This window comes from Ctenopharyngodon idella, chromosome 10, assembly GCF_019924925.1.
Source record: "Ctenopharyngodon idella isolate HZGC_01 chromosome 10, HZGC01, whole genome shotgun sequence".
Classification (NCBI taxonomy): Eukaryota; Metazoa; Chordata; class Actinopteri; order Cypriniformes; family Xenocyprididae; genus Ctenopharyngodon; species Ctenopharyngodon idella.
In genome coordinates, this window is record NC_067229.1 from 10425401 (window position 1) to 10446381 (window position 20981).

Below are 20981 nucleotides of genomic sequence, written 5' to 3' on the forward strand. Positions count from 1 at the left end.
ATCTTCCAAGCATGTCCTCCCCCTTACTATAAATTAAAACAATGAGACATGACGGTGTAAGCAATCTCGCTTCCCATAGCGAAACGAGGAATGTGAACAGCCGGGGTCGTGTAATAAACATAGAGCCAGCCAGAGGTGGCTGTGTAAAGCCAGCTCGTTACTGGCTAATGGCGCTAATGAGACACGTTCTACCGTGGTGAGCGTCGGAGTCGGCTCACGTTATACGGCTCCCGAGGTAGCGTCAGTTTACTAGCGTGGAGGACATGAGGCCTGGGACCTATAACATGACTAATGAGGGACAATCAGTTGACTGGGGACAACGGTGGTGACCTAAACCAACCTCCATTTACCCACACACCCCCAGCTGGAGGAGGAGGTGGCGCTGGCCCCTGAGCATTTCCTGTTCTAGGCCACTGTTGTGGACATTACATTCCTGTGGAGGGTCTGTAAGCCCAGCTGGAGCTGCATGACCCTCACACCCAATTGTGGCCAGACACTTTATGAACCAATAATATTTACAAAATACACACATATAACTGTCTTCATCCTCAGCATGTTGTGCAGTTATATAAATTATTTTCATGTTAATTAAATGCCAGAAGTGTCAATAAATTAAAAACATAACGGCCATTAATCTTCTTCTTCTTATAACCTGCATAAAATCGATTTATATAAATATATATATATATATATATATATATATATATATATATATATATATATATTTTTTTTTTAATCCATAATAAGCAATTCTGATATTTGCTTTATAAAGAATATTATAACACGGTTAGTTCCTGTCCTTGATTCTGATTGGTCAATAGCTGTGTTTTATTCACAATAAAACATGGCTATGACCGCTTAACCCAACGGTTCTGTGTATCACTACACAACACCCTTAGCAACCACTCTTAGCAACGTAAACTGTTTGTTCTCAATTTATATCAGGGATGGGCAACTTCGATAGTGACAAGGCCAACATTTTTTCTCATTAATAACAGGGGGCCAGATTACTAATCCACACTCGCACCTTTTACACCGTCTTACTCAATTTGCTTTTTATTAAGGGAAATCAATGTATAATTAATGTCATCAAAGATTTTATGAACTGTAAAACTTGTGCAATTTTGCTAATACAAATGGGAAATTTTGTTTTCAGTTGACAAGCAATATTACCCCAACAGCAAATGTAAACATCTCAATTGCATTGTCTGTACATTTGCAACAAACAAATGTACAGATGTCCTATTTTTGATTACAAGCCTAGAGAACATTTTCAACTCAGCCTCGTTAAAAAGTGCTTATTTAAAAAATTGTTGTTCCATATGGCATTACCATAATCCACATCCACATATTACCATGAAAAATACTATTTTTAAAAATGTATAAGAACACAATTAAGTGCATACATTTCTATCAATCATTTAGCAAAAAGGTTTTGTTGACTATGCATTTTACCTTTGAAATCCAAGACAAGTGTATCTTTCATATTTCTCGTTAGCCGTTTTTCCACCGTGGGGTCAAACCGTTCTCTTTGCTTTAGCGTTCCATTCCAATCCGATTGGTACGGATATGGTTTAGTTTTCCACTGTGGGGCTGATAATAACGGGGCTCTTCGGTCGTTGCCTTAGTAACGCAAGAGTTTACACACGAAATGCGATGTAAATAGTGACCGCGTTATGTATGATGATCAGTTATTTCTTTTAATTGTATGATTAATTTGTGTTCACGTTGCTCAAATATCATGTTTAGCAAGCTACGGAGAAACTGGCAGCCAGGCAACAGACAAGTGATGACCAACCCTGAGTGACGGTTCAAGTGGAAATACAACTGGAAGCTTTCCTTACCATTCATCCATTCGGCCCGACGGTGTAAAGCGGATTTTGTGAGCAGTGCAGTGGTGTAATGGCAATTTACAATAAAATCTTTCATTACAGATTTAGTTTCCAAAAAAAAAAAAAAAAAAACACTTATGGGTGACCCCTTGAACTTGGTAAAAAGATAATCCGTTAACCATCCTGATTAGATGGTGATAATTAACATTATAATCTGAACGCAATATTTACATTACTTGCTTTTCAAATGTCCAGCGGGCCGTATTTAAAGACATTGCAGGCCGTATGCTTACTGTATTATGTAGAATTGTGAGAAAGAGATCGAGTGAGTGAGTTTTATTACCTCCATTCAAATTTAGCATTTTCCTTCAGGTCAGTCCTATGTTCACAATAAAAAATCTGTTTAAATGTCCGCTGCAATATCTTGTCCTTTTAACAGTTAAGGGTTTTCCCATGACTGACAGCGCTAGTCAAAGTATTTGTCAGTTGCGTCTTATTCCGTGTTCACAACAATTCAGTCTTTTCAATATAAAAGTCTTCGCTACTGACTGACACACTCATAAAGACAGTCTTTGCCGCCATCTAATGGCGTAATAATGTAACTTCTGTTGCTGTTCACGGTAAGGGACTATTTTTTTCTGGCGGAAGGAAGGCTTTTAGTGATTTTACTTCATGAAAGTTGCATTGATACATATATTTTTGGCTTTAATATTTGTATTGTGTGGTAACAGTTTTATAAAAACAATAAGGTACTCGAGGCTACTGCTGTATCGTGCTCTCTCCGCTCCACTCCGCTCTTCGCGTCGTGCCTAACAACACCTTTCAGCCGTGACTTATTCACGATACAGCACAGCCTCGAGTACCTTATTGCTTACTTATAATAATAATAATAATAATTTAAATAAATTATAATTATTAAATAATAATTATTTTGGATAATAATAAATGTATTTAATACATTTATAATTATTATAAATATATTTATTTTATATATAATTTCATGTTTTTATTTAATTTGACAACCCAAATATGAATGAGCATTCTTCTGTGTCTGTTTGTTTATGTGTGTGTTCGTGAGAGAGTGAAAGAGACTGATAAATTCCGTGCCATACTGCCTCCTTTGAAATGGCCTCCAGATGTAAACTCTGTCCATCTGCCAGGAAGACACATGCAGAGAAGGAGAGAGAAAGGGAAAACGAGCGAGAGAGATGCACTGTCCTATTATAGAGACACCTTGTCAATATGGTGTCTTTATTAGCCACCTTAAATAATGTGAAATGTGAGTGTGACAAAGGATGGGAAGCTGTCGGAGAGAGAATACACAACAATAAATAAAAGAATAATCTCACCCTCTCCAAACTCTCAATATCCGCACGGAAGCCAGATAACAGAGGGACTTCTAGGACAGCCATGTTGGATGAGCCAGCGTGCAGCCACCTGAGGAAGTACAGGGGGAGTTGGAATGTAAACAATACTTCTAAAATCTAAAATCAATCTATGGTTATTCATTCATATCAAACAAGATTAAATGAAATAGACTTTGGTCAAATCCTTCTGTCAAAGCTGTTACCTGGTGCAAACCTCCAAAGTAACACTGTAGTCCAGGTGGTCTTTGTGGGCCGCGGGGTCCTCATCATCTACAGGTGCCCTTCGCTTGCGACTCAGCTCTGATCGGTTATCAGCTCGAGAACGGGAGCGAGGAGACATGTGTCGTGAGGACGGCAAGATGTGCTGTTCCTGTCTGGGTTCCTTGAGGTCGACTTTCAGCTGAAAGGCTGGCTTAGCCACTGGATCAGGCACATTGTATGATACATCAATCTGGGGATGTAGACAAGCATATGATCAGGTCCATTTGAGGTTTCATTCATGTCTGTAGCACAAATTGTGTTATTTATGTGCCAAAGTTTAATATTCAGTGTAAGGGATTTTATTACGAACTATTTGTTCGCGCACAGATGAAAGATAATCTTAAAACCTACATCTTTTCCTCCAAACAACCTGAGAACAGAACGTTCTAGGTCAAGGTGGTGACGTGGTTCTAGTTGTTTTTGTGGCCTAGAATGACTCTATTGTTTCTAAGGGACATCGTACCAAAAAAATTTAAGTAGACCATCCTATCTAGGGGGTAGATTACAGGAGAAAGAACATACCCCTGGCATACAATTACTTAATTTTTACCAGATCTTTCCATTCTGAAGGCAGGAATGTGAACATTAGTACTGAATTTCCCTTGGAAAGAGAGCTGGCTGTCGCCACGGAGGGATTCACCTCTAGAAGAGGAGGAGGACGAAGAGTACAATCGTTTATCCGTGGAGAGAATGTGGGATTGAGTTTGCCAGAAACAGTACCTGCATTAGACAGCAGCCTTCTCCTTTAGCGCTGACAAACAGTCCTGTTGGAATGCTGGGTATCTGAACAAAGAGAGAGAGAATGCAAGACTTATCAATCAGATTACCGGCACAAGCATAAGCAAATACATTAACCGACTGGCCCCTGTCCAACATCAAAATTACATGCATTTAAACTGACACTGCTAATCACAAGATGGGGTGATGTGCCAAGCAGATGCTGAGAGGATGGGGCGTATCAAGTTCAGGCCCTCACTGAAAATACCTCTCTGACATTAGAATGTAGAGATGTCAGTAATGTTTGTTGAAGATTTTTACCACAGCTTTTTGTAGAATCTTCTTATTGTCCCATTGAAGCTCAAAAGTTTCTTGGAAATCCAGATTAGTGGAAGCCAGAGATATGGTGAGATTGACCCCACCCACATATGACAGGATGGCATATTCGGAGAGGGCTTGCAATGCCACACAAGTATCCTGTTTTAAAAATTAAAAAAAAGAAAAGAACCCAAGTTCAATAAAGCACAATTAACCTAAACTATGTTTGTGCACTCTAGTGTATTACTTAATATGTACAAAAGAGTAGTATGCTATTACAAACACAGACATTGTCGGATTAAATGCATTGCGTTGTGGGATACGTCATTTGCACACTTGTAGTAGATTGTTGGGGGCAAACAGAAAATTTGTGGATTGTATACATACTGCCCAATAATCTTTTGTTCATGACCAAGGACTGAAAAACGCAACAGATTTGTCACCTGAGTTGAGGAAAAACCTCCCAGGGCATTCCTTTGTTTTGACAGCCATTTAACTACAGGTAGGGCTGACGCCACATCACCCAGAAGAGTGTAGGTGAGTAGACCATAAGCTGTCATCTCAACTTCAGCTGACACAACTAAAAAAACAGAGAAAAACAAGTTTAATATATTGAATATCGTTAATTGATTGATTGATTGATTGATTGGATTTGATTGATACCTGATTGGGAGAGGCCATCGCTGAAGCCCATGAATGTGTCCTCATCAGTTACAGTGCTGCCAGTAAGACTCCAATGAGTGAAACCATCTGCAAAGACAACAAAACATTTGGAATCAACAACATGCTAATCGTAACCAATAACTATTTATTGTATCTTGTAACTATTTATTGTATCTATTTATTTATTAAGGTGTATCTTTTAATACACCTTGATAAATTACCTTGGGTGATGGCCATGTGGTTAAGTCGCCTCAGAGCCAATGGAGCATAAGGACTGCGAAGTAAAGCGAGTGCATATGCGGACAGAGCAGTAGTATACGGGTCATCAGCAGAGTATGTGTTGCTCTCCAAAAACACCTTTGCTTTAGCCACCGCAACCTTCTCCTCCTGAATAAAAACACCATTCAGAACAATTAATTAGCTGAATATGATAAATATAGTTTATTAAGTGTATTGGAACATAATTCTTGTTTTTGCTCTGGTGTAGAGAAAGAGTACTAAACAACGTCTTCGCTTTTACACAGCTAACAGGTGTTTCTTGTGCTAAATTTCCAAATGCCTTCAGTACAAATCCATTCAAATCCTACAGCTTTTTCTTCCTAAAAAATGTATAACCTCGCTAATGATCTTTCATCTGTTTAGCATCAGCAGACTGACTTTTATCTCTACCATATGTCCTTTTTCTCACGGAACCTGGACGCTAGCCCTGAGCAGGCATGCACGCTAATCTGACCGGTATTCTTTTCATCAAGTCGATTTGAGAGTGAGAGAGGTGGATCTTTGAAGTGAACCATTTTGTCTATACTCCGAAGGCTACAATGCCACACATTACCAAAGTGACACGTCAGAGGGCAGACGGAAAAGACTTGGCTCTAAACTAAGCAATCTTCAACGGGAACTTATGAGGTGCTGTTTTGTTAATGAAAGTTCAGATTGTGCAAATGACTGAACCTATTCAAATTGGGGCTTTCAAAAATTAAAATATTTAAATCATGATTAACTTCATCACCAGTTAATAGCATGCAAACAACTTTGACAGCCCTAATTCATATATAATCTTTTTTTGTTAACAGGTTGCATTTTTAATGAACATAAATGTTGCAACATGGTCACCATGCATTAAATGAAATTGTCAAATCTCTTAAGTTTGAAGAAAGGAATGTAAGCAGGGTGAAATTGTCAAAAGAATTCCATTGTCTCTGCATGTTCTTATCATTAATCTTTAGATTTAGACAGCAAGCTTCCATATTAGATTACCTATCACAAGGCTGAAAGAAATACTGTTGATTCTCTGCCAGAACATCCATCATCTTACGAAGCAGGAATGCCCTCTTAACACGGATCCCGGAAATTTGTGTGAAAAGGTTGTCTAAGAGACCTCACTGGGAGGTAATTTAATGGGACACAGGATAAATAAGATGTGGAAGATCTCTCACCTCGGTTGTAATCCCAGTTTCCATAAGAGCTGCCACCACATACGCAGTCAAGGCGATCTTTCCATGAATCCCACCCTTAAAAGGAATTGGACAGAGCAACTTTCACTAGAGTGATGATAAATAACACCTCTATCCAAGCTTCCTCAGTTTGATGAGAGCTTGTAAACCTAAAGGCTATTGGCTTAATTATGAAATTGTTCTTCTAGGACCTCTAGAAAGGATCTGAATCAAGTGTAAACATATCATGGTCTAAGCTATCTTCTTCTGTATAAGGTCTTTTGGATAAACTTTTACAAATTCAGTGGGCCAGAGGTTCACCCATGTCACTCAAATATCAGAGGTAGTCTCTAAACTTCTCAGAATTGAACAATAAGAAGGTCTCCATTTATGTACCTGCAGGTCTTTGTTGAGTATCCGGCCCATTGCTGGGAATGATCCTTCGTCCTTTTGATGAGTGATCAGCCAGGATTTGGCTGAACGTAATTCTTCAGGATCAATGAAGATGAAGCCACGTGACTGAGCAAACGATTTCAGTACGAATGCAGTCAACCTGGAGGTCCAAGAGGTAAAAGATACCAACACTGATGTCTGAGTTAATTCTAGGCAACTTGTAAAGGGTTCGAAGTCAGTCTCAGAAGGTATGATCATTGACATTAAACAAACAATAAAATTGTCCACTGCCTTTGTCCATAACTACTTTCTTTCTTGGCCTCTCAAACACTTGCCTGTAAGTCAAGCTACACATTTAATAAGTGGAGTGTGAATGTGAAAAAAGTAGATTTTCTTGGAGAAAGTATGTTTCTGCATGCAGGAATATATACATAAACTGAAAGCAAAAAACCCAAAAAAAAATTCACAGCAAGGATGAACTTTGACAGATGTAAGAAACAGCTAATGGAAATGCTGAGTGATTTTGCCTTGTAAATGCTTTCACCTCTGTGAATCAATTGAACCAAGACTCGACAAACATGTAAACCATGTTCTGATTTGTTTTAACTCAACATGGCATGTAATGACGGCATTCCTGAAAGCAGCCAGATGATGATACAAGTGACTTCACTTAAAATAAAGGTCAATAAATAAACAAAATTAGCAAGTTTTTCCGCAGCATGAGCTGTAGGGATGTCAAGACAAACACCCAAACAACACTACAGAGTCCTTGCAGGCCTGGCCTTGAATGTTATGTTCCCCAAGAGAGGTCGTAAGACTGGAGCATTGAGCCTTCAGGAATTTTTATAATGTTAAGTAATACCGTGTCAGAGTCTTTAACTGCCTGACCCAGGGGAAAGTTTCTAGAAAGTGTTCAGATGATATAAAGAGCAGAAAAGTGAAGGGGACGCCCCTGATTCTTCTAGTTAGACTTGCACAAGACATTCAATCAAAAGTTTGCAAGGTGCCTTTCTCACAATGTTATCCTTGTAAGAAGTCACCTTACCTAATACTTTGGAATGCTCTGAAACCACTGCCAGGACTCTCAAGGCAAACAGGGCTCTTAAAATGATCCTGAAACATCTGTGTTGAACCACTCCAAGCATTCAATAACAAACTCGAGGTGAAGAGCTACTAACCTTAAGCATATCATTTTAAAGGTGGTTTTAAGGAAGCCCAAAATTTCAACAACAGAATTTGACCTTCATTGTATTAAACTGGGTTTTATTCCTATCCATGTCCACAGAAATTGTTGTTGACCTCATCAGCCTGGATCTCTATTTATTTTCAGCATATCCATGTAGCCTGTATATTCAACATTTCTCCATAAGTGGTCCACGGGAGAAAATCGTGCAGGTTCTCGAGCAACCTTACATGAGTTTGGGGGATTGCTGGGGGTTACTGGGGGATGTAGAGTAGATTACTGCCGCATGTGGCTCACATTGGATCCAGACATGCTGATGCCAGCGAGTGATTCCAGAAGATGGGTTGCCAGGTCTGGTCCAAGGTCTAAACATCTTTCCTCCACTTTCGAAGACATCCGCACACATTACGAAACTCTGCTAAAGCTGAACAGGCATTTATAAATAAAAGTTTCCACTGTGTTCCAGAACATTAGCTGCTCTTTCCACTGAAGCAGATTAGGTTTGAAGGCCTTGGCATTACTAGAGCACCAAGGCGCTGATGGGGACATTAAATACTTGCTGCACCATTATGGCCAATCTTTTCATTAGGAACCACAATTTCCTGTCCTATCATTCAGCCCAAGCTGGGACATATTAGCCCAGCTCTGGAGCTGCTGTTCACCTGGCAATAAATGATCTGTGCTAATAGCAGAAACTGGACCAGAAACAAAAGCAGGGTTGTTTTGGACTTGTAAACAGTCTCAGACGAATGTACAATCTTAGAGAGGGTTTGACATTCCCATTGGACCATGTCCCAACAGCTTCAAAATGGAATCCCCCATCAAGTCCACTACTTAATGCGGAATTCTCAGTGGTGTCAGGGTTTCTCAATTCATTCTTACCTTGCGTCAACAAATTTGTTTCTCACCTGCATAATTTAATTTGCCAAAAACAGCTAAAACTGCTGTAATTTACATAAGATAAACATTAGCCTGCAGGCTAGTCAACTACATTTTTGGACGACTAGTTGACTCGTTAAAATGAGTAGTCGTGCACGTTTATACAGGAAAAAGGGGGTACAGGCATCAGGCATGTGCCCTACTTTTAGTGACTCCAACATCCAGGGCTAACTTCATTTTCCTGTAATTCAGGCTCCCGTGCCTCCGACGGTGTAGCAGGCAATATAGTGGGGGTAGGGGCTTTTGACCTCACAGAGGGCATAGTTAATGATGGCTGTTCTAGACCACAGGAAGAAATCCCCCAAAACAACCAATAAATCTGTACTCCAGTGACTGGAGTCAGGGAGCTTATTAGTAGTTTGTTAATAAGGCTCCAGGGTACAGTCAGCTCAGAATTTTACAATCCATGTCTCTATTAAAAGTCAGACAACCATGCTTAAATGAATCACTTTAATTTTTGTGCTAAACAAATATATATATATCTCGTGAGGACAGTGGGTTTTTAGGGAATGCAAACATGTGAAGTTGACATTTCTCTTACTGGAGATGAGGGGTTAAATAAAGGACATACTACAAGCAAAAATATGTCTTACGCTATTGTAATTAAAGCCAACTTCTTAGCAGACATGGCATGTACAGACTTCACACAGTAGAAGCTTACCACATGCTTCCGGAGGAATCTCTTTCCCCAAAGGCACTGTAGGAACCATCCTGCCTCTTGTATGTCAGTTGCCTCTGATAACCTGCCAGGTACATTGGAAGACCCAAGGCATTGTTTGCACAGATCTTCAATCACTTTTAAATAATTCTTCAGGAGATTAATAATCAAGAAAATGCATTTAAGAATGAAGGCATGCTCCGTCTTGTACCTTGCAGTAGGTAGTCGGTGGCCTCTGCCTCCACTTCTGGGCTGAGCTGATGGGTTTTCTGAAGGTACTTGAGCACAAAGACATTGGGAGCAAAGTGGATCATGTTCTGCTCCCCACAACCAAAGGGAAGTCGGAGGAGCTTGTCAAGGTTATTAAGGGTGGGCCCCATAACATCACCTAGGACACAAATGATTGTCACTACAGTAATTATACATGCCACCTAACAAACTTTAAGGTGAAGTTTTGGTGTGTTCTGTTGGTCGGATATACTCTGAATTCATCCTCACCAATCATGGCGGCAGTGGCTTTCTCTGATCCTGGCACCACGTTGTGTGGGACTCCTAGAGTAAAGGCCTCATTGTGGTTCTCGTCTGCATCTTCTTTGCGCCAGATCCTAAATTCACCTACGGAACCCCAGCCAGTGGAGAAACCAATATGTCGCACATGAGAAGGGAGTGGTCCGGCCCACTGCAGGATCAGGGTCTCAGTGGATGGCTCTAGGCCATGGCCAACCTATTACAAGAAAGATTATGTAACCATAAAACCAGACTATAGTTATTAGCTGATCATCAAGCTAGGCCAAGCTGGTCTGGTCTTTTTCGATAGTTTCAAAAGGGTTTTGGGCACCAACTAGCTAAACACCGAATCCAAACTGAGAAGCACTGTGCAGGTGTTTTGTGTTTGCTTGTAGAGCTTGTGAAAATAGAAGCCTCTTTCCAAACTTTTTAATTTTCGGAAACACCCTTACAAATTGATGAACTGATCTGTAAATGACATGGTGGAGATTTGTATGCGTTCATTCAGAGGAAACCAAGCAAGTATGACTACACTTTAATTTGATAATAACAACATGGAAACCAATTAAGTTCTACTAAAAAAGCAGTTTGATGAACACTGCTTTTAACAAGCACAGGGAGCTCATAAAAAACAATTGCCAAGTCTTGGCAATAGTTACCCACATCACCTTAAGCCTACATAGTCCCAGTTTGGAATCTCCCGTAAACAGACTACCTTGGTATTGAAAATAATTTGTTGTTAAATATTAGACCATCTAAAATGGAATATAACCTGTGCTACAATGAAAATAGGTCACAATATCAAAACAAATCTTTTTCAGTGCTCCATCACAATAGCGAGCGGTTCTGAAAATGGTGTACTTTTCCCAGTAACAAGCTAGAACTGTAGCGCAACAAAATTCCTCCATCCAATTTTCACTATCATCTCAGAAATTTACTAAATGAAAAAGCCTCACAAATGTACAAAATGGATTTATGATAATCATAACTGTTACTAAATTATGTTCTAACAAAATCAACTCTAAGTGTGTAACTTTTTCGTACCGAAGCGAAACTTGATAAGCGCCACTATCAACATGATCTGAACATACCTGCTCAATTTGATGACAGCGACTCCTTGTGGTCATAAAATCATAACATTTGTAAATCTGCTTATAACTTCCTATAATTTGGCCTAGATTCACATCTATATGGTAGCCATCAAATCAAAAACTGCAAGTCATAACGTTTTCAAGTCTAACTTACCTGCACCCCCCCTCCTCTCCAGCTGATCCAAAAGCTTCGGAATTCATCCCAGGAAAGGATTCCTGGCGTTGGGGCACTGGCTACAGGCTCTCCCATCTTACCCTGTGAGATCCAGGAGCGTGAGTTTTGCCTCCCACCCAGCACAATCTCCACCATTTCAGTGCTGTCATGTGCACTTGGTGAGAGGGCAATGTGGGCGTCATTATGGCTTTTGATGGCCACTTGAACGTGTGCGACTTTGGCTGGCTTCTTCACGTATTGATACTCGTATTTGTTGGGTGTGGAGATGTGGATTCGTTCTGCGAAATGTGAGGGTAGAATTATTGGAGAATAAACTTCCCATTTCTCAAGCAACTAATACTATCAGTTTTAACATATTAAAGAATTAAGAAAGAACAGGAAAGACTTGTTTACCATTTGGACAGAAAAAGACGCTGTATGTGTACTCTCTAGGCAAACCTTCAGGCTACGGAAAAGCAATGAGAGGGATATTTAAGCAAACAACTAAAAAAAAAAAAAAAAAAAAAAAAAAAAAAAAAAAAACACTCTTTCCTCCTCTCTCTCCTTTTTTAAATGTTGTACCGCTTACATACTCTGGTCTGGAACACCGCAAAAACAGATAAGTGATCTCCAGTGAAAATTATACAGAGCTCGTCCAATCAATAAGTACATTCAAAAAGTACCAGAACAGTTATATAACACTCACTAAAACAACTGTTTGCAACACAGCATATAGTGACAATAAGACTCAGGGTCCCCACCTCTACCAGCACGCTCCTGCGTACATAGTCCATGCCTGCGGGGCTTCTCCTGTCCTCCTGTTCCTCACCCACTTTGCCTGATTTGCTGGACTGCAGCCCATCGGAGCAACAACTTGGCTCACTGTAGGCAACGGCACGAGCTGCCATGGAAACAAATATGGGAAATGACAGAGCACAACTCAATGACGAAAATGCTTTATTTGCATTGTGGGTGCATATGAGGGGAAAAGTTGCTGGCAAAGTATACATGCACAAACATATACAAGTGCACACATGTGAGACTTCTGGCACCATGCTTTCTCCCTTTTTTTTTTTTTTTACAAACCCGTAATGTCTTCCGAGACCCTGATGGCCTGGGGATAATAGGATACACACATGGCTTTGCAGCAGAATGGCTGCTTGCCAGCAAAGCCCCTTTGTATGTGTGTAGTGAGAAGGAAGGACTTGGAGCCAGGGGGACTAGGACAGAGCCGTGGGGGGGCCATTGGCTAGCACTGACCTGCAAATTCATTGACACGCCATAGAGATGCATGGAAAAGACCCCCACCACTATGCCCTTATGTACTTTCCCCTCATCTGATAGCCCAAAAAGAACATAGCTGTTGTCCAACATGGGTCATTACATAAGTCAATGACAAAGTTTTGTTTGGCAACTGTGCTTTGCTAAGGCTCAAAATGGCACTACATTTAAGAAATTGCAGGGTGAAACGAGCCAAAGAGTCAGAATATGTGACAACGGCTGATTAATATTCCCAAGAATGTTTGCAACGTCCAGTAATAATAAACCTTCTGTAAACAACAGTGAGAATAAATACACAATTCTTGTCAAACATGTAGCAAGCGCAAGATTTATACACTACCAGTAAAAAGTGACTGAATTTGATTCTCATGATTCTAAAAGTCTTTTGGTCTAAGGCAGGGGTGTCCAAACTCAGTCCTGGAGGGCCACTGTCCTGCAAAGTTTAGCTCAAACCCCAATTAAACACACCTGAACCAGCTAATCATGATCTTACTAGGCATACTGTTGAGGAAAGTTGGAGCTAAACTCTGCAGGATAGTGGCCCTCCAGGACCGAGTTTGGACACCCCTGGTCTAAGGGCTTCAAAACCACATGATATGAAGGCAGAAACTTGTCCAGCATACAGGTTAACTCCTTTAATACAGTTTAAAAAAATCATCCCAAGATGCATCTCACATGGTTGTTCTGATTTAGTATGCTGTTTTTGTAAAGTAGGGGGTTATCCACCTATAGGGGCATTGTGGAAGTTTTTAAACAGACTAACCTGTGATGTTGGCAGATATCAGCTCAGAAAAGAGCAGAACTATAAAAGTGGGTGTGGCCTCCCCAGGCGCCACACACTTTTTCCGGATAAGATTGTGTTTCCCTGGGTGACCCACAAACTTGATCCCTTTGGGCACTGACACTTTCACATGGACCTATGGAGAATGAGAATACAAATAAGTCATGGAGTTTCTTCATATTGCACAAACACATGCTGCCTGCATTTTCAAAAATACGGCATGAACTCCCAAGGGCTCCTAAAGGATTCTAGGGAATTTCTGAGGTGCATTGCACATTTTCCATGCTGCCTAACTCATGGCCTCCCATCGTTCCTCAAGGATTCAACTCTAAACCCCTCAGCGCCAAAAAATGCTGCAAATCTTTTCTCTGCACATACCTCAAGTCAGAAAATAAGCTGATACTAAATAATATTTGAATCCACATGATATGAAGGCAGAAACCATGGTAGTGTATCAAAGTCATGTAAGTGTCTTGTAAATGGTGTTTGTCTGTGCAAAACTTGCCATGATGTCAAAGTGTTGCTATTCAGTTGATAAGGTGTTCTGGGTGGTTGTTGTTTTGCGGATGCTATGGTGTTTTGGGTGGTTCCTTATTGGCCCCAATTCTCTATTATAGCACTTATCTTTTTCGGTTATCTGTTACGATTGTGGCAAATACTGATCAGTTTTACCAAGATCTGTGTAAAAACACATGCTAACACACACACCTCGGCACATGTAGGGAGGTAGTTATACACTGTCAGTGGGACTTTGGTTTGTTCACCACGGACTACGCTGTATGGCAGGGTGAAGTCGATGAAGAAGGGCTTAAATGTGCGCAGTTCAGCAGTCTGAGCCAGACCTAGACCCTTTTCTGCAGACAGACCAATAGCCCTCGTCACCCATGTGGTGATGGAATCGGGGACATCCAAACGTAACTCAGCCTCCCCAGTAACACTGCTGTAAATAAAAGTCACAATTAGCAAAAACTATATTTTATATACACATATATATATATATAAATAAATAAATAAATAAATAATGTAGTATGAGCATCCTGTGGGTCTCATGTGAGGTGACTTATCATAGAATTGGCCTACATTCAGACCATCCTCGGTCGGCCACTCTCTCTTTAATGCATTAATCAGAAAATAAAAAATAAAAAAATAAATTATATATATCTAGGTATCTAAAAATCTAAAAATGTGAGTTAACCAAAGTAATATTTCACTACCTGACGTTAAAGCAATGCCATATCCATGTTTCTGGGAAGAATGTACGTCTGCGGTTCTCTGCCCTGAAAAACACACACTGACATAAGAAACAATTCTCTTACTGATCTTAGAGACAACTGAATGTGAGATTAACCTTATAATTTCAGACACTGTGAGCATGTGTACCGTGTCCCAGATCGGGAATGCATAGCTGCCACCAGGGTGGAGGTGTGCGGTTGGAAAGCAGGCACGGCCTCGTCTGTGTACATCCCTCCACTCTGCCTGTGATTGAGACTCACCATGTCTGTCATCACCACCAGCCCTGTCTCCTACAACACAGTTACATGGACATATTAGCATTTGATATCTAAACTAGAGGTTTATATTTTTTAAAAATGTAGAGACAGTGATATCCTCACCGTAAAAGCAAAACGGGCATCTTTAGTGATGTCCCAGTGCCATGGATACACAGAGGAACGTCGTCTTCGCGACGACAAGCCGGGCCACCAAAAATGTCCCTCATCTTTGGGTATCCCAAAGGCATCAGATACATCAAAGTCAGCCAGTTCCTTGAACACCTGCAAACCAATAAGCCCAGCAAACTGTTAAGACAACTTCCGAGCTATTGGTGGTATATATGAAGGTTCAGATGAGGACTGACCTTCTCAGGCGTGAGCTGGAAGCCTGGTTTGAGAAGGTACATGCTTTTGTCCACAGAAGCTACACATACACATGAGCCACTCTCTGCTCTGACCTTCAGACTGACCGGACTGCCCGGCATCGACTCATTTGTGGACAAAGACAGAGAGACCTAAAGACAAGGAAGTCATAAGAGTTTGGAACGGAGTAAATAATGACAGAACTTTTTTTTTTTTTCTTTTAATGAACTGTCCCCTTAATAAATTATAATCCAGAATAACAATTAGTGAGCATCTCAAACCACCTCATGTTCGAAGCGGGGCTGCACAGGAAGTTGCAGACTGTCACTCACACCCTCTCCATTTTCCCGAACATAGTAGACCAGTAGGCGACTGAGAGGGGCCATGGTAGGAGTCACATTGAAATGCAGAACTGACATGCAACTGTCTGTTTCTGCCTGAGAAGAGGACACACCAGAGTCTGGGCAGACAGAGGACATGAAGATGGACAGACAAAAAATGGGGAGGAAAAGAAGAGGAAGAATAGTGCCTTTATGAGCTTTAAGTAAGCTTCATTAATTGATTAATTCATGTTTCAGTTATGTTTTGTCATGAGCAAAGAGCAAAATAATTCTTAGTATATGTACAGTACACAGAACAGAAAACAATGTTAAAATTATAAAAATCAAAAGATCAGATGGAAATGACATTGTAGTACAGGTTATTTTTAAGGCCAAAAAGGACCATAGTTGAAGAAATACCCGTAAATAAGTTAATAAATTGAACAAAGGCTCATTGCAGTTATTGCTATAAAACTGACCTGAGTCTTGTGGTGGTTTGGCAGTGGTGTGAATGTTCGTGTCAAAGGTGATGGTAGCTCTTTTTTCACGATGAGCTATGTTCTTGGCATGCCTCTGACCCGACTGCACAATATTCCCACGAGAGGCGATCTCGTAGTGCAAGGTGAAGTTACAGGGACAGGTGGACTTCAAGGAGATCTCTGCTTCTTTTCCAATCTAGACACATGATTAAAGATTGTTTAAACATACAAAAATACTTTTGTATATCTTAGCAATCACCACTAATGATATTGGCATTATCTCTTACTATAAGAGGAGCACGGGGACTTAGGAGCTGGATGTGGCACTTGCTCGGAGAATACCAGCTACTGATGGACAGATAGTTGGGGAGATACTGGTCCCCTGCAGGCCTGCCATCTATGGCAGTCACCTTTGACTGCAATCAAAGCAGAAAGACATTCAAATGAAAGTTAGAAATGTAGGGCACTGTGTTTCGTTTTGACTTTATTTGGTGCAACTACCAAACTACTGGTGAACAGCTATACGAAGTAAACTATCAAAAGTAGTTTTTTTGGATAGCATTCTTAACCACGAACCATTCCGTGGTTCACAGGCACCAGACTACAGACCCTAACAGATTTACACAGATCCAAGTGTGGATTCTTGGTATTCACCTGGAAGACGGCCTTCTCACTGATCAAACAAACATTTATGGTCAAACATTTAAGGTTCTGTGTGAAAGTGACATTAGAGGCATAGTCCCACTGGCACTTGAGCAGCCTGGAAGTCAAGTGCCTTGCTGAACAATGGTACTAGTCATGCATCACCCTTTGCAAGGTTTGAACCTACAACTTTTCAGGGTTTGTAACCCCTTAATCCAGGGGTCTCCAAACTCGGTCTGGAGGGCCACTGTCCTGCAGAGTTTAGCTCCAACCCCAATTAAACACACCTGAACCAGCTAATCAAGGTCTAATTAGGCATACTAAAAATGTCCAGGCAGGAGTGTTGATTCAAGTTGGAGCTAAACTCTGCAGGACAGTGGCACTCTAGGACTGAGTTTGGAGACCCCTGCCTTAATCACTAGGTCAGGGATAACCCTGCTCCTGGAGAGCTACCAACCTGCAGAGTTTAGCTCCAACTCTTATCCAACACACCTACACCTGTTCAAGATTACTTGACAATTACAGGCAGGTGTGTTGGAGCAGGGTTGGTACTAAAGTCTGCAGCAAGGTAGTTCTCCAAGAACAGGGCTGGCTATCCCTGCACTAGGTTAAACCATCCCCAGAGAAAGCTTCTGTTACATCTCCAAATCCCTCCCACTGACCTCCAGCCAGACGTACTGGGCAGCTGTGGGAATGGAGGGGATCTCAAAAGTGGCCTTGCCATTGCGTGAGACCAGTTCGCTGGTGTAGACGTTGTCCTTCGGGGTGAGTTCGGCCTTAACTCGCACTTGCACTCCTTCCGCTGGGCTCCCGTCCGGATAGGTCACCTCAATCTGGGGTCAGTGGTGAAAAACGATCATTCCAAATTAGGATTGATTAGTAAAAAGGAAAAAAGAAAAATTAATCATTATCTGCTTTCCAACAGAAGACTGATCCTCCTCTCACCATCCCCTTGTAGGGTAGACCAGGTTTGAACTGCTTGCGAGTATCTTTGGAGTACTTGATATCAATGAGCTGCTTGTGGACGGGCGTTGAATCGTCAAACATAGTCTGCCGCCCACCATCCACACTGCTTACTGTCACCCACATGTTCACTGTGCCTCGGAAATGGTCTGTAACTTCTAAAGGCATCATGTCCTTCACGCAGAGGCTGAAAGTGGCAGAGCCTTTGATCTATGTAGGAGAAAAGAAACTTGTTACAGAGAGTTGTTACTTTTGGTCTTTTGAAGTTATGTTGGACTCTGCCGAAAAGACTAGCTTGAACAAGTTGGTTAATGCTGGTTAGGTACTGGTCTACCTTGCCCCTGTCCAAACTGATGCTTTTGATGTGGAATTGCAGTCTTGTCCATGAAGTCCACAAGAGTGGAAGCTGTCTCATGGAGTCGCTATGGAGTACGGCTTTGTGGATAACATATGCGAGCAATGTGCCCTTTTGCTGAGCTTATACTGGTTTGGACTTCACAGTGGACAACTACTCGACAGTCTATATGATGTTACAAGTGTCAACTTGCATTTGGGACAAGGCCCTGGTAGACCAGTGCAGCTATGCTTGCAGAGCTTTGTTGTTAAAGGTGGTCAACCAAAGAAGTTTTACTGTTTGAGCAAGTTAAGGATGTTGGTCTTTTCATCAGGGAAATACTTTATTATGCGCTCACCTCCATTGACTTTACCACCGGGTGACCAACTTCATGTCTGTAGTAGCCTACTCCATTGACGGTCATATTAACTGTTAATTTGCCTGACACTGGCTTTCCAAAGGTGTACCTGGAAGAAGGTATGGTGATTGAGATATTTGAAGCCATTGCAAAATTACTTGTTTAAGATGACAGGCAGATTCTTCCTCTTACCTTGCCTTCACTGTGACCTGTTCACATGAATTGAGGTCTCGAATGTAGGGAGGGGGCTCAATGATGAGCTCAAACTTGGGCATGACTGTTCAACAGGAAGAAAGACCAAAATCAATCATATTCTTTAATTTCTGTCCGTTTAACTCCGACTGAAACGGCAAATTTAATCAAAATTAACGTTTTCCTTGATAATAAGCGAAATAATCAAAATGTGTCCAAACATCAAACTCAAATTTTCAGACATTTTGAAAAATGTATAAAACCTATCAACAAGCAAAATGTCCATGTTGTGAAAACTTGAGTTCCTGAAATAATAGCATTTTTTGAATTGATGCTTTATAGAATGTCATTGATTTTTCCATCTTTTAGAGACTATTTACGATGTTGTGTTACGTGTAGCTTGTTGTCAAAATTATCTGAATCAGTTCTTATGAAAGAATTAACACTGCTTACCATACTTTTGCACTTCAAATGACTTGTTGTACGTGTGGCCTTGCATCTCCACGAAAACTAACCATTCCCCGAAGACAGGTTGGTCTGATAGTGGAAAGCTCATATTGACAATTCCTAATAGAGACAATAGTGACATTAAAATATAAGCACTATACCTATATCACAGCGATCAAAGCTTATTATACAGTATATCGTAGTGACTGACATACACTAAAGTCGTACAGTGTGATGCAACGATTGCAACATGATTAAATACAAAAGTCTGGTTAAAGGCATAGGAACAAGACAGTAGGAGTTCTTACCACAACAAACAGACTTCAGATCTTTCCAATGGACTATGCGGGATCCTCTGGGGTCCTGGGTAAACAGAGTGGTAATCTTAAACAGTATGTGGTAAAAATAGTCACATTCTTACTTATTTACTTGGCTTAAATCTGGAGGCCACTTTACACTCGTAAAAAGGCAGCAAAGAATCAAGCTTAAGAAAACGCGTTTCAAATCCAATGATGCTTTTAAACAAACTGACCTTGCCCTGACTCAAAGGGCCAACACTCCAGGAGCCCGTCAATCAAGACAAAACTACACACACCCCGACTGACACTTCCTCCAGCGTGAGCCAGAGGCTGACGGTGCCAAACTAACATAAACATGAAACATCGTATACATAGCAAACATTTTTTCTGGTCCCCCTTTGGCCATTTGCACAGCTTTCAGAAGAATTTTCTGGAACTGAGCAACAGTGTTTGCCCCAGAGACGCTTCAAAGACCAAGCAGCATGTGGGAAAAAGATGGAAGCTAAGCACTGAGCAGCAGGGGGCAATGCCCCAGGAAGACTTGCTCCCTTTTATCTCCCTAGTCGCCCACAAGCGTCTGCTCCAGGGTCGAACCCAACACAGACGACCAGTTGTCAAGCTCTATAGCGTTGCAACATGGAACCTGCTGGGAAAGAAACACTCCAACCACAGCAGTGTCCACCCCACGGCCTCCACCTACCACTATGTAAGCGTCAATCTGTAAAACAAAACAAGGAAGTGATTAGAGGGATGAGGACGACAAATATTACACACATGTATAGCTACAGCTACTTTAGCCCCATTGAGATTTCAATCAATCCTGCATCTGAGAGCCAATTTTCAAAAAAGATGCTGTCCACACACTATAACTGGAGCCACTTTTGGAAAAATGCTTGATTCAAAATTGGCTCTGGTGAAGGTGTTTCTGTAATTTGCGTGTTTGTTTGTGTATGAGGGACATACTTGCTAATCTACCTTTTGCCCCTTTCTAGAAATGTTTGCAGGATAAGCCTTTAGCACTAAATAAATGTTGCTTGTGCAGGACAATGCTCCTCTACTACAAAGCATAACTTAGCATGTCATTTCAGGACTTTACCTTTTCACTTGTTGGCCTTAGGTTTGGTGTGACGGCATATACATTTATAAGAACTAGAGGGAAGAGAAAGAAATAAACAGTAATGAATTCAAATTCAACTTGCTTTTTTCTCTATTATATGTAACTATTTGTGACACACTGGCCAAGCTCAGAACAGCATGCTAATTTCTACGCTCTTTTGCTGCATGCAGGATGTACAATGTGCAAATATGCACATTTTCAGTATGTACAGAATACTTGGTATACAAAATTCTGCTGTATACAACAAACCATACTTCGTAAAATACTGTATCCCGCAATGCACTCAATCCTTTAATTTCTAGTATCATGAATGAATTGGAAGTAATATCGACAGAGTTTTTAAAACATAAGAGTTGTGGAACAAAACAATGCCAGACAACTAGATTAATTTCAAAGATA

General features: G+C 40.9%; 1 protein-coding gene across 1 annotated transcript in view; it reads right to left on the reverse strand.

Moving 5' to 3' along the window:
- cpamd8 (C3 and PZP like alpha-2-macroglobulin domain containing 8) overlaps window positions 1–20981 on the reverse strand; it is a 36032-nt gene that overhangs the window by 10017 nt on the left and 5034 nt on the right. The window contains exons 5-36 of the mRNA XM_051907204.1: window positions 20562–20614; window positions 20166–20183; window positions 19475–19529; window positions 19173–19286; window positions 18720–18804; window positions 18528–18636; window positions 17818–18045; window positions 17535–17705; window positions 16518–16646; window positions 16231–16426; window positions 15716–15891; window positions 15434–15583; window positions 15192–15350; window positions 14959–15101; window positions 14793–14855; window positions 14287–14518; window positions 13561–13714; window positions 12278–12417; window positions 11931–11982; window positions 11517–11815; window positions 10263–10488; window positions 9976–10152; window positions 9768–9849; window positions 6988–7144; window positions 6595–6669; window positions 5380–5545; window positions 5159–5245; window positions 4939–5075; window positions 4499–4654; window positions 4181–4243; window positions 3403–3650; window positions 3182–3269 (exon numbers count right to left, since the gene is read on the reverse strand). Coding sequence (XP_051763164.1) covers window positions 3182–3269; window positions 3403–3650; window positions 4181–4243; window positions 4499–4654; window positions 4939–5075; window positions 5159–5245; window positions 5380–5545; window positions 6595–6669; window positions 6988–7144; window positions 9768–9849; window positions 9976–10152; window positions 10263–10488; window positions 11517–11815; window positions 11931–11982; window positions 12278–12417; window positions 13561–13714; window positions 14287–14518; window positions 14793–14855; window positions 14959–15101; window positions 15192–15350; window positions 15434–15583; window positions 15716–15891; window positions 16231–16426; window positions 16518–16646; window positions 17535–17705; window positions 17818–18045; window positions 18528–18636; window positions 18720–18804; window positions 19173–19286; window positions 19475–19529; window positions 20166–20183; window positions 20562–20614 — 4388 coding nt within the window. The remainder of the gene's footprint in view (window positions 1–3181; window positions 3270–3402; window positions 3651–4180; window positions 4244–4498; window positions 4655–4938; window positions 5076–5158; window positions 5246–5379; window positions 5546–6594; window positions 6670–6987; window positions 7145–9767; window positions 9850–9975; window positions 10153–10262; window positions 10489–11516; window positions 11816–11930; window positions 11983–12277; window positions 12418–13560; window positions 13715–14286; window positions 14519–14792; window positions 14856–14958; window positions 15102–15191; window positions 15351–15433; window positions 15584–15715; window positions 15892–16230; window positions 16427–16517; window positions 16647–17534; window positions 17706–17817; window positions 18046–18527; window positions 18637–18719; window positions 18805–19172; window positions 19287–19474; window positions 19530–20165; window positions 20184–20561; window positions 20615–20981) is intronic.